Here is a 13,514-nt window from a genome sequence, read left to right on the forward strand (position 1 = left end):
CACATAAATTAAGAAAATTCGACTGCCACTTGAAGGAAATGTTTTTCATTTTTCTACCAAATCTGCTTGTTCCTGAAAGCCGGCCGGAAAGGATGATTTTAGCACAGCAAACCCTTTGAACATGCCCTTTTTAGACTAAAAATACATTTTATTTGCACAGCACTGCCCCCCCCTAAAAAAAATAAAAAATAAAAAAAAATTGTCTGTTCCTTCAAGGAGGATACACCAACCATGGGAACCTTTAGAGTCAACAACACTTTGGAGAGGGTGGGGGACTGAAAGGGTGTAAAATTTGCCTGGATACCTTTTGTGAAAAAAGTTACGAAAACTTAAGCTCAAGCTCGAACTGCCTCAGACAAGGGACTCCATACTCCAGGGTGTGAAAGCCTCATTAGATAAGGCTGTGCTATATTTTCTTATTTACTTTGTTGCCTTAAAAAAAATTGTGGAAAGTGTGTGCTGCTTAAATAAATACATTGCATTGGCCAATTTAGCTTGGTTTTAAGGCTGAAAATTATTGCTTTTGAAATAAGATATGACATTTTCCAAAGAAGGTGAATTCAAGATAGACATTGTCTTTGAAAAAGAGCAGAACTATTCAGGCACAGATCCTTTAACCAGATCTAAGGACAAGGTGTTAAGGTTATAAAATAATTTCCTATAGAAAGGAAACATGCACAAGTTCAACGTACAGTTGTGGAAATGCATTTTTAAACTCTAGCTGAGAGTCACAGAACTATCAGTTCCCAAGTAGCTTTGCCCATTTTACACAACAGCAAGGTATTTATATATTCTTGGTTATATAGATTAGCATTGGAAAAATAACTTAAACGAGACATTTGCGGTACATCAACTACACATAACTTAACAGCATGTAAAAAGAAGTGGTTGTGAGTGAAGCTAACACAGGCATCTCTGGTACATACCATGTCTCTCTCAAGAATTTAGCAGAACACAAACATTTCTCAGAAATCCATACCCCTCCCACGCAGTGCATAACAGTGAGACATGTTTAAACATTCAAACATTTAAACATTCAAACAAAATGGATGGTAGCCATACAAAATGGAAGCCAAGTAACCTAAGAGAACTGAAGGTAAAGTATTCTTTCACTAGGTCTACTCTAACCTTTTATCGTTCATGGCAAGTAATGCTGTGCTTAAGCTGTACTTACTATTGTTCAAGACATTTGGAACTGGAATTTACAGATATCACACCACTTGCTGCCAATTGGCTGACCCCCATTTTGGCTTTAGGGCAGACGGGTTACTGTGGCTCAACCTTGTTAGTTAAGTTCATTTGCCACTGGTGTCTGTTCTGCTGTGGCTCTGCAAACTGTGTCAAGTATCATCCTTTCTACACTTGACTCCAAAGGAAGCAAGGGAAAGCAGACATACAATTCTCAGAGAGCAATTGGGAGGGCAAGAGCTCAGAACTCAGCAGTCAACCATCTGACACAATACTGTGTAACCCAGTGCTGATCATTTAAGTGAAAAAAGTACTTTAATCACACAGCCTTACTAAATACTAACTTTTCAAAGGTGGTTCAGTTTCAGCAGAACTGATACTCCATCAGGATATAAAGATAACTCAATGGTGCCTGCTTCTGTTTTATTTGTCTGACTGACAGAAATATGTGTACAAGGCTAGGCACAGGTGCAGATGACTAGTGATTGCCCCAAAGATTGGGCATGGGTCACATCAGTTGTCTTTTGGCCCAGCAAGTCTGCCAGCAAAGGTAAGTATTAGTAGCAGCAGTTTACACAATCTCTCAGTTCACGCAGACACACTACTGCTTTACCTGCTCAGTATTGCTGGTGAGTACATTGTATGGGTTGGTGCGATCGTAGCCTTCATTGTCTTGATCTTTGACACCAGGAAGGGGGGCCACGGATGTCTCTCTAGCCTTCTTTAGGATCACTGGGATTGAGCCATGCACTCCATGGGATTCTTGGTCACAGGCTTACACAAGCCAGCGTGTATCTTCAGTAGTTGCAGCTCTTGGGACCTTCGGGTCAGCGCAGGCAGATGCCCTATTTTGGCACTTGTGGCCCTTGAGACTGGTGCATCACCTCAGGGGTGGGCACCTTAAGAGGCAGTGCTACTCGTATGGGTGAGGACGGGAACACGGTGCTGCACAATGACAACATGGTAAAAACGTCTTTACAAGGGTCACAGTGGGAGATGCAAAGGATGACCAGAGAACCCTTCAGATTTCATGTCAGGATTGACTTCGCTACGTCTCAGCAGTTAGCTGCTTCACATCTCGGGAACATGCTTGGCTTCTCTTAGCAAATAGAACATGCTTATAGGGCCAGACTCTCTTTTGTTTCTTCTCTGAGCAGGGTGGCATTTTTCTAAGTGCTGTTGCAGACCATTTGCAGCTAGGTGGGGGCTTCAGGTAATGGTCCCTCACTCTACTGACTGGCTGACACCAATGCTGATCACACAGCAATCCTCAAAGTACCTCGTTTCTTGGCCGTGATGGGAATGGCGTGGCACTAGAGGAAAGTAGGTGGTTTGCATTCCCCTTTTTTGCTTTTCTTTCACCACCTACCCACCCCCAAGAGGAGGTGACAAAAAGGAAAAGGTCTTGATTACGGTCTCCTGAATTGTCTTGTCACGGGGTTTGGTTTTCCAACCGCCAGGCACTAATTACACAGCGTGAAAACCTGAATCCAAAACTCTGTTGGACTGCAACCCATAGACAACCCACTGAGCAGTGTTGGCATAAGATGCATTTCAGGTACATTATGTTCCATGAGACATGACGGGGGCAGTTAGTGGAACACTAAATCCACTTTCATAAATACACAACCAATCGGGAATAACTAGAAAACAGAATACCCATTGAAAATGTTTATTTTAAAACGAAAACCCTTCTCTTTTGCACACATTGAGTTAACACAATGAAGGTAAACATTAAAGCAGCAAGGCAGTTTGAGCAATGTAAACCACAAAAACGAGTCCAACATTATTTCAATGTATTTTACAACACTAACATCCTCATTAACTACTTCTAACCACTATATTAACTTTGGCATTCTAGTACATTAGTAAATAAAAACGCAATTCTAAGCTTTAAAGTAGCTTCACACTTGCACAGCTGAATCTAAAACAATAAGTTATATTCCCAAAATACAAAGGCAGTTGTGTTGGTGTGTGATGAGCACAGCCAACCACGCAGCCGGGCAAACAGCTGCTGAAGGGTGATTGCCTCCCAGCTTGAGTTAAGGCAGATGCGCAACTATGTTTTCCTAGCGCGAGAGTACTCTCTGACTCTAATCTGTCTATGCGCAGTTTCTATAAGATTAGTCAGAAGTTTTTTGAAGAAACATTAAATGATTCACTGTAATGGTTAAATGCCATGAATATATTAATTAATTCTTAATTATCATATTTGAAAGAACAGAACAATATGAAAAGAATGCAAACTTGATTTAATCATACGTGTACACCTTTGATTAGTAAGCAGATGCCACTTACTAATATATATATAATATTTATGACAGGCTGGTCACGCTATAAATTCACAAAACATTATATGCTGCTACTTTACATGTTGTGCCTAAGGTAAGGCTACAGTCAATTGTCTGAGAGCTTGCTTGGTGTACTGTTCCTGGTTAGAGGACAGGCCCTGGACTTCACTCTGTAAGAAGACAGGCCTTGACCTCTGTGCACACAGTAGTTTAGTGTGACGCCAAAGCAGGCCAGAATACCGTTGTCACATGCAGTTAGGCACTCGGGAAAATGTCCATGCCTTTTTATCATGCATCACACACACGTTACACTCGCCTCTAACAACCTTTGTCTGCAGAAGCACAGAAGCTTCCTAGGCACCATACTATTGCGAACTGTACTTTATCTGTGTCAGAGCCATGAAGAGTTCACATTTCTGAATATACATAAAATGTGTTTGTGGCATGTGTGACTGTAGATGCACATGATGTGCATACCTTAGGCATCTAACTTTGGGCTTGGACATGTACATCTTGTTTTTCTTTGAGGGATGTCTTCATGTCACTGGACGTAGTGACTCCACCCATTAGTGGTAATGTACATGGAAATCGGCTCCACTGTTAGATTTTTTTTTTCCCTCCGCTGTCTGGCTCAGACATGTCGATGTAAGCTCTGATTCAGAGCTGCTTGATGTTCTTGCCGGGCCTTCATGTCCGTTCCTCATCAGTTCACTTCAGCCTCCATGATGCACAGAAAGCAGGTGGAAGACACTCCAGGCCTTTTCAGAGGGACTGAGTGAGCGGGAAAGAGAAGTTGGATGTCGAGCAGTTGAATGATCCAGCCATCGAAGTGTCTTTTTTGCAGGAAAACTCTGACTCTGGTACAGACGTCGAAGCAGAAGAGGCTCCACTGTCCCAGCATCTGCAGAAGACCACAGGGAGTACTATTGCCTCCTCTACTCCACAAAGAGAGTCACCAGCTTTGACCTCCCAGACTTCCTCTGAGGCATTACTGCACCACTACCTTCTGGACATGATCAACACTGTTATTCCGAGTTGAACCTGACAACCGTACCACACTGTACTGAAGTCCACCTTGAAGCTTTGAGTGTTGATGTCGACCACTGTTTTGTTTGGCCCTTGATCCAAAGACCTAGGCTTGGCCACCATTGGGATCGAAACTGGTAGACCCAAAGCCTTTGGAGCCAAAACACCCTTCCCGAAAACAGTCAGAGCTGTGGCACTCTGAGCTAAGCATATGGGGGTGAGGCACCATGACCCAAAGCATTCGAAGCTGAGATCGACTTTGCCACCTCCAGGAAGTCTTGACCTCTTTGGCTCTAACCAGACTGCCATCTGCAGCTGTGTCCTCCGCCACTGCAAAGGATTTCAAACAACCAATCCTTCAGCAGCTGCAAGAACACCGCAACACCAAGCAGTGCCAGATTCATATCCAGCTAGGCACTGGTCGAATCATGGCGAAGCCTCCGCAGGGCCAAAAGATACAGTACCTCAGAAGAGGAAGTTGTCTTTTGAATAGGTCCTCAACAGACCTGCCTCCTGCTCTTCGTCATTCTCTTCCTTTTCCAGACTTTCCTCTTCCTCCCCTATGGGTTCTCCTCTTTACAAGGTTCCATAACACTCTGAGGTTTCGGGGACCATCATTGCTCTTCTATGAACTTAAATATTGCCCACAGGGTCCAGACCCTGGGATAGCTGATACAGCACCTCCAGTACACAGACTCTGATCTGTATCCCTCAAAGCCCTCTTCTCCAGACAATGTCACTTTGCACCGAGGTCCTTCATTGGGCATCTTTCTTACCCAAAGTGGCTACCCCTCCAAAAACATGACTCTTCTACTTCCCCTTGATCACACAACACCTGTCTGAGGAAGGCTGCAGAGATTTCTGTCCCGTTGGATAGAAATTACCTTGGACCGATGAGTTCTAAACATTATAATAGAGGGCTACTGTCACCCAACATTCTCCCCTCAACCCACCTCCCATCCCCCCTGCCAACATTAAATTTCCCTGGTAATTTACACCTTCAGGAGGCGATACAAACCCTCTTTGCCAATGGGGTCCATAGAACCAATTTTACTATGACACCATGGACAGCGGGGTGTATTCCCTGTATTTCTTTTATCACCCAAAAAGGATGGCATCCTCAGACCTCTCAAAAAAATGCATTCTGTCCTATTTGGGTTACCTTGACCTACTGAAAGAATGTGTTTCTATTCTCGAGAAGGCCCACTTTAAGAGCCTGCTAGGCAGCCAAATGGAAATGGTTCGTACCTACACTCCCTAAAAATATCAATCCTCTCCTGCCTCCTTCACCTGTAAAGGTCAGGCCTTGCCAACACTTCCATTGGGTTACATCTGGCTCCTGTAGCAGACTACCTACAGAACAGACATCATAAGTCATACAGGTCGTTAAGGTCTTCATAGAAGGCCTGAAACAGATTATCCCACCCTGGACAACTCCTGCTTTTGTGTGGAATCTTAATATAGTTGTTACAAGACCCATGGGCCTGCCTTCTGAACAACTTCACTCTTGCTCTTTACAGTTCCTTTCTTGCAGGCTGGCTTTACTTTTAGCCATCACTTCCCTCAGGCAAGTCAGTGAGATACACGCTTTTACCTTGGTAGACCCTTTCTTCCAAGTTCAGCATTATAGGGTGGTTCACAGAACCAATCTCAAATACCTCCCTACTGTAGTCACCAGTTTTCACCGTAATCAGACAGTAGAACTCCAGTTTTCTTTTGGCACCCAGGGACTGTAGCAGAACGCTGTCTGCATACTTTAGATGTCAAGAGGCCTCAACTCGATAATATTTACAGGTCAAAATCCTTCCATAAGACACAACAGCTAGTGGTGTCCCATTCCAAGACACACAAGCGGCATGCCATTTCCAAGGGAGGTGGCACGTTGGCTGGTGAAATGCATATGGATTTGTTATGCCAAAGATAAAACCCTGCCCAGCCACCCTCTGACGTCATTCTAGCCCAAAAAATGAGGGGAGGGGGGACGTCTATGGCTTTCTTGTGCAATAGACCACTAGCTGACATCTGTAAAGCAGCTACTTGGTCCACTCCTCATACCTTTAACAAACACTACTGTGTTGATATCCTGGCCAGTCAGCAAGCAAACATTGGCCAGGCTGTCCTACATACACTTTTTCAGTCTTCTGCAACATCCTCTGGCTAAGCTGTCACTTCTAAGAGTGCTGCTTTACAGTCTGTGCGTCAGCATGTGTATCCATGTGCACATGCCACCAACGAAAAGTTTTACTTGTATTGTAAGCATCTGTTTGTGGCATGTAGTGATGTAGATTCACATGCGCCTGCAATCCTTCCCGTCGCCTACAGTTGTTGCAGATATATTCTATTATTATTTTTTTTTCGTTATCTCCAATACTTTGCCTTGTGTGGACATCTTTAATATGTCGTTATGCTCCATCTCCAGTCTTGCCCTCTGTGCGGGATAAAACAATCTAACAGTGAAGCCAATGTCCATGCACATTACCACTAAGAGCTGAAGCTACTATGTTCCATGACTCAGACTTCCCTCGAAGAAAAACAAGTTGTACACACCCAAACTCAACACTAGATGGCAGAAGTACGCACAGCATGTGAATCTATTTACAGCAGTGGTTCCCAACCTTTTGACTTCTATGGACACCCACTTTATCATTACTGGATCCCAGGGACCCCCACTGACACATTATTGGAGTCTGGGGACCCCCCACCCCCCCACTGAGTCAGTACTGAAAGCTGGGGTACCTAATCTGTTAATATTATTTAATTTTCTAAGCAGTCTCTGACCCCGGACCAAAGGTTGGGAAACCATTGATCTACAGCCTACATGCCACAAACAGATGTTTGCAGGGTAGGTAACATTTTCCTTATTAATGATGAAATCGTTTTCTACATATGGACAGTTTAGAGGGTGGCAGAAGCCTTTCGTGGACTGTTCTTCACATGAGCACATGCATTTGTTTGTTGTTTGAGCCCTTCCTATCCCTTTGTATACTGCTAGTGCCAGAACTTACTGTGTCAGTTGTATGATGTATCAAGTCTTCTCAGATTTGTACTCAGAGTATTTTTCTTCCCCCAGGAATATTGCTAAGGTAGCACTCAAGTTTGCAGCTAGCACTTATGTTGGCATGATCAGTCTGACACACTTGGTCCATGTTAGATTCCAGCACTGTTTCGTTTTCATGAGGGGAATGTGCATAGTTAAGACAGTTCACTTTGGTTATTGTTATGTGCTCACCTGGTAGATTTGTGCGAGCTGAAAAATTAACAAGGATTCCAAACCAAGGGTATGGCTTGGCTCTTAGAGCCCATGAATAAGCCAAGCCCTGGAAATGTTTGACATGTAACTCATACAACACAAATCAGGTAAATAAAAGAAAATCTCTTCAAAATTATTTAAAAAAAACAAAAGTGCATTTCTTCATCATGCGATAACTTTGACATTAATACGCCACATTATAAAATTGCCCTGGGAAGTACTTATTAAAAGTTCAACTTTTTAAACATGAATGTAAATCCCTACTGCCCCTAATCTGGTGACAGTACCATTAGTGAACTGAGAGGCAAGACAGTTGGCATGTGAACCCTCTACGTGGCCCAGATTCTTACATATAGAGCAGCATTATATTATATTAAATAAAACACATTGGGATTCTCAACACGCATATTTGAAGATGCCTAAGATCACTCAATTTGTGTGAAAGCCACAATTAATTCAGGGTTTTCTGGTTTCACTTTGTACAAATCGGCCACTAAATTGGTATCCGTTTGGTTCTCCTTTTTCTTTCAGATGTTAATGCTTTGTTTTTACCTCTGTGTGCATGAGGGTAGAGCTAGGGTGGCAGGCAGAAGCTACATGAAAGCTCTGCTAGTTATGGGCTCAAGCTTCCGATGGGACCTCGAGCTGAGCCAGGCATTTTGCTCGAGCCTGGCTTGAGCTTCTGATGGCTCCCCACCTCTACTACTTGGTCATTTTGTTACTTGAGTGTGCTACATGACTTTATCTTACACTAGACCAGAGGAAACTGGACTTAGATGCATAGGTATGTACTTAAATTCGAAAGACCCTCAGGGCACATCTATTGTGCTTGTGGATAGTGGGTCCAAATATCGGCTGCATTCATTATCTGACTTTCTTCACTACAGGCCTCTAATACGGCTATTGTGATAGTTCCTGCTTTAGTGAAGAAAACCGAATAGTGTATGAACATTGAGCTATTCATTTTACTTTTCATAAATGTATTATGTCAACTCCTACAGTGCGCAAAGGAACACTGATTTTACTCTAGGAAAACGTATGAGTACATACACCTAAGGGTTTCTTTGAGCTCTGACAACAAGGAGGGAGACTAGAAAGGGTTCATGCCAATCAAAAGCTTTCTTAAACAGCCAGGCCATCAAAAGCTTCCTGAACTTCAGGAAGTTGTGTTTCAGCCTGCTTGAGGAAGGGTAAGAGTGCCATAAGATTGGGGGCTAGGAAAGAGAATCTCTTGCCCCCTGCTTTCTGTCACTTGCACTGAATGGTCCTCTACAGGTTGGCAAAAGGGAATCTGAGAGGTTGAGGAGGAACATACATCTTAATTTTGCTTACTACAAAGGCTGGAGCCCCGTCACAAGTGGATTTGTAAATAATACAAGCCATTTTAAAAACAACTTTTTGATGGGGAGCCAGTGAAACTTCATTAAGGCCGGAGAGATATGCACATGTTTTTGCAGTTTACAGATTATCCTTGCTGTTATATTTTGAATAATATTTGTAAAGAATTTGCAGAGCAACCCAAGTATAGGATGTTTGCATAGTCGAAGCAGGACACAATTACCACTGTAATAGCCACTTTCAAAGCCTCGGGTGACAGACAAGGAGCGACCTTCCTAATGTGCCATGACTGCCTTGATCTAGGGGATCATGGACAGTTGATTGTCTACCATGATGCCCAGGTTCTTGGCAGAGGCCACTGCAACAGGAGAGGCACCGAGCTCAGAGGGCCAGTCTATTTTGGCTAAGAGATCTGTCCTGTGCTTGAGAATAACCAGCTCAGTCTTAATATAGTTTAGTTTGTGGGAGTTAGTGCCCATCCAGTTCTAAATTAACTGCACGGTAGATTGAAATTCCTGGTCGGATGGGGCAGTACCCTCAAGCCTGAAGATGAGCTGAGAGTCATCAGCTTAGTTGTAGAATCAACATCCATGACTAGCCAGGGCTAAGATCAGTGTGCACATGTAAACATTAAACAGCAAAGGAAATAAAGCGGAGCCCTGGGAGAACCCTACAGATGACAGGTGTTACACCATTATTCAAAGTGCTTATTCTTAAATGATCGTCCTTTTAAAAGGATTTAAAACAAATAATAACCACAGCCAGATGACCTTTTCAAGCACAGTGTTCAGATCCTTGCTGGGAAAGATCAGTGGTTCCCAACCTTTTGACTTCTGTGGACCCCCACTTTATCATTAGTGGAACTTGGAACTTGTGGTTTATAGGACCTCTGTGCTAAGGAAGGACACACCCTTTTATTCCACCCTGTTCGTGCTAAGTGAACATTTTGAAAGCAACAGTTGGTGCAGCTTTAAAGAAAAACTCTCATTCTAATGTGGCTTGGGCCTCTTGTGTGTTTCTGCACAGCTAACTTAACAATGCAGCATGTGTATAAGTTTCCTGAGTAATAAGTGTTTGTTTGTCCTAAATATGACCTGCCATTTCTATTGAACCCACAGTCTGTCTTTTTTAACATGTCATGTATTAAGCCTTTGACTACTTACATTGGTTTACAACTATCTCTAGCTTAAAATGTTTGTATTGGGATTTGGGAACTTATGTTTATTTGTATGTGATGTATTCCTATTCTTCCTACATCATTCCCCCCTGTAGTTGGTTATTCAACTACTTTTCCAACCTTCCCGTCTACTAATGAAACTAGGGGAATCACTACATACCCACTACTCTGTCCCTCCCAATGTAGCTGTCATCCTTTTGCAACATGCTATTATTACCTGAAAAATAAGACACATCAAAAGCAACAACACAATCAAAGGCAACAAGGCCTTGAACAACCCTGACATCCAGGACGGCACCCATTCGATCCAGCCCTCGAACCACCCATCAAGGGCACCACCCTCATTGATTATTTTCTTTTGTAGATCATGCAATGTCTGAATGGCCTGAGTTAATGTCCCATTGTCTGCATCATTGGCCGGCATATAAAGATCCAATCTTCTTACACACCCCTCCTTCTTTTTTAACATGTCATGTATTAAGCCTTTGACTACTTACATTGGTTTACAACTATCTCTAGCTTAAAATGTTTGTATTGGGATTTGGGAACTTATGTTTATTTGTATGTGATGTATTCCTAGTCTTCCTACATCAGTTATATGGTTCTTATCACTTTGTGAAAACCTTTATTGAGAAAAAATCGGTATGGTTTCATTGAAAGAGACAATCCTTCGAGTGTGCAAAACATTTGCTTTTAATTTCATTAATCGGCCGCAGCTGCTTTCATTTTGCTCTTCACGCAAGACAGCTTTGAAAGGATCTTGGATTCAGCTAGTTTGATTCGAGTCACATACCAAAGCACTGGAGGGAATAAGCTGCATGTGCTTCTGATATATGTTGCTCTCCCTCCAACTACCCACTCCCAGTCTAAAATGCACTTATTTGTTTTAAAAAGAAAATAAATCAGTTCTTGCAGAAGCGTTTTACATAACTGACACATTCTTGCATCTGATGTATACAAAGAACGTAGGTGAGATAATTTCAACCGATTGGATTATAGTTATATTTATGTAGCACAAGGCTTAAAAGAGCTATAGGGCAATTCAGTGGCGACTTGACAACTTTCCATTCCACACAGTTCCACTCCACAGCATGGCACAAAGCACCACCCTACGCCACACAATGCCACTCCAGTCCATGCCACACAGTTCCAGCCCACTCCATGCCACACTGTTCCAGTTCACTCCAAGCCACATAGATCCACTCCACACAATACCACTCAACAGCATTCCACGCCACACAATTCCACTCCACACAATATAATTCCATGCCACACAGTTCCACTCCACGGCACACCATTCCATACCACTCACTTCCACTCTGCACAGTTCTACTCCAGGCCACAGAATTCCTTTCCACGCCACACCATTCCTACCCACACCACGCAATTCGATGCCACACAGTTCTACTCCATGCCACACAATTCCATTCAACATCGTTCCAAGCCACACTATTCTACACAGATCAATTCCATGCCACTGTGCTACTCAACACAGTGCCACTCCACGCCACACAGTGTCAATTCATGCCACACAGTCTACTCCCCACAATCCCACTCCACACCATGACGTTCCACTTGCAAAAATAAAAACCAAAAGATCTCACATTGACAAAGCCAATGGGTCTAGCCTATGTATGTTGTGTTAGGAAGCTGTAAAACCTTTAGTACAGGTATGTAACCTTGTGCTTGTTTTACATAGGCCATAGCGTAGGGTAACATCTTACTCCGACCCTTCTTAAATGCGTTTGGAGTAAAAAAAAAAAAAAACACTAAAAAGAAATACTACTTGCATCTCAGAGCCATGTGAAGTGGATTTTGTGGTACAAGATAATAGAAGGCTTATCCAGTTGGAGTCATTTAGAATGTGGTGGCCTTACACGTGCTACTGGATATAATGAGCACCTGATGCGATACAGTTTAAAGTGAAATGTACTTTGTCAGAAAAGGATAATTTTGTAGCTGTTGAATTTCATCTGTTATTGAAAATGTTTTTTTGTGTCACGAAGAAACACAGTAACACCTTCAAAATTTAAGCCTTTCTTTTCTTAGCCTGTTCATTTGTTCTTTTCTGTTCCTAACCGCTAGTCAGTTGCATCAGATAAGTTTAGCCTGGCTTATAACACATAGCTCCAGCTAAAATATAGTAAACAGTGGTCAGAGACTTAGGACATAAATATAGCAACCTATTTCTTATCTCACTGTTCTCATTCTGCATCAAAATATACACTTAGGTTCTTATTTCGATATAAGGCAGTTTGGAGTGATTTGCAATTGATATGTACATGTATTGGGCGCAATGAGAGACCTCTGCATGAAACTAAGCAGGTGTCTGCTACATTGTTGTTAAGATATTGTGAGTTCAACCTCATTACTAACCACATCTACAGGGTTCCGTTTAATGGAATTAACTAACTTTGGTTAATTCGGTTGCACAGATGAGGACATTACAGAGGCATTCCTCCTTTCGTTGATACCAGATGATGACTACGACTCTGATCCCAATTGTGCGGATGATCGTGACTCAACAGATGACAGTGTTGGCAGTGTTCCAGATTGTGAGTAAAGATAAAATCCATGTTTATTTTTTGTAAATTGCTCCAAGGTTACTGAAGGGTGCCTCAGAAAGGCCAATGCATTCTAGAGAGCATATTGGTAGCGGTCACCAGCATGGTGATCATTTCATCAACTTCGTTCAGTCCAAATGTGTCTGAAGAGCACATGTGCTTCTGCTCGCAGCACAAACTGCAAATCCTTGATCTGCCGAAGTTAGGACCCTGTTATCACTGAGCACAATTGATTGGTACAGGGAGGAATATCTGTCTAAGAGCTCAGCTGGTGTCTGTAAAAAATAAAAAAGCTCAGTAGCACTTAAAACAACTTAATTTGGTTACAAACGTTAAAAGGGAATTTGGGATTTTTACTAATCGTAGCAGTGTGGATGTTTGGCTTTTGAGTACAGTGCACTTTTGCAACAGTCACTTCTGGAATCTGCAGTATTTCATTTGATAGGCTTCATATTTACACATGTTAAATTAAGCTACAGCTTAGTATATATCAAAGCTATGTGCCCCATGTTGCTGACAGACTTCTTTGCAGTGCCTGTCTTTTTGTGATGGGTATACCATGCACATGAATGAGCCAACCTTAGATACTAAATTATGAATTGTCTGTTAGTACATGCAAGACTTTAGCAGAATCTTTTAGTAAAGAACGCCGTCACCTATCTGTTTATTCTACAGTGTCG

General features: G+C 42.5%; 1 protein-coding gene across 1 annotated transcript in view; it reads left to right on the forward strand.

The window, feature by feature from the left end:
* The window catches only part of LOC138261651 (zinc finger protein 84-like), a 252,506-nt gene that overhangs the window by 201,590 nt on the left and 37,402 nt on the right, over positions 1-13,514 (forward strand). Inside the window, exon 5 of the mRNA XM_069210820.1 lies at positions 12,706-12,825. Within this exon, the coding sequence (XP_069066921.1) occupies positions 12,706-12,825 (120 nt within the window). The remainder of the gene's footprint in view (positions 1-12,705; positions 12,826-13,514) is intronic.

Source organism: Pleurodeles waltl, chromosome 10, assembly GCF_031143425.1.
Source record: "Pleurodeles waltl isolate 20211129_DDA chromosome 10, aPleWal1.hap1.20221129, whole genome shotgun sequence".
NCBI classification, from domain to species: Eukaryota; Metazoa; Chordata; class Amphibia; order Caudata; family Salamandridae; genus Pleurodeles; species Pleurodeles waltl.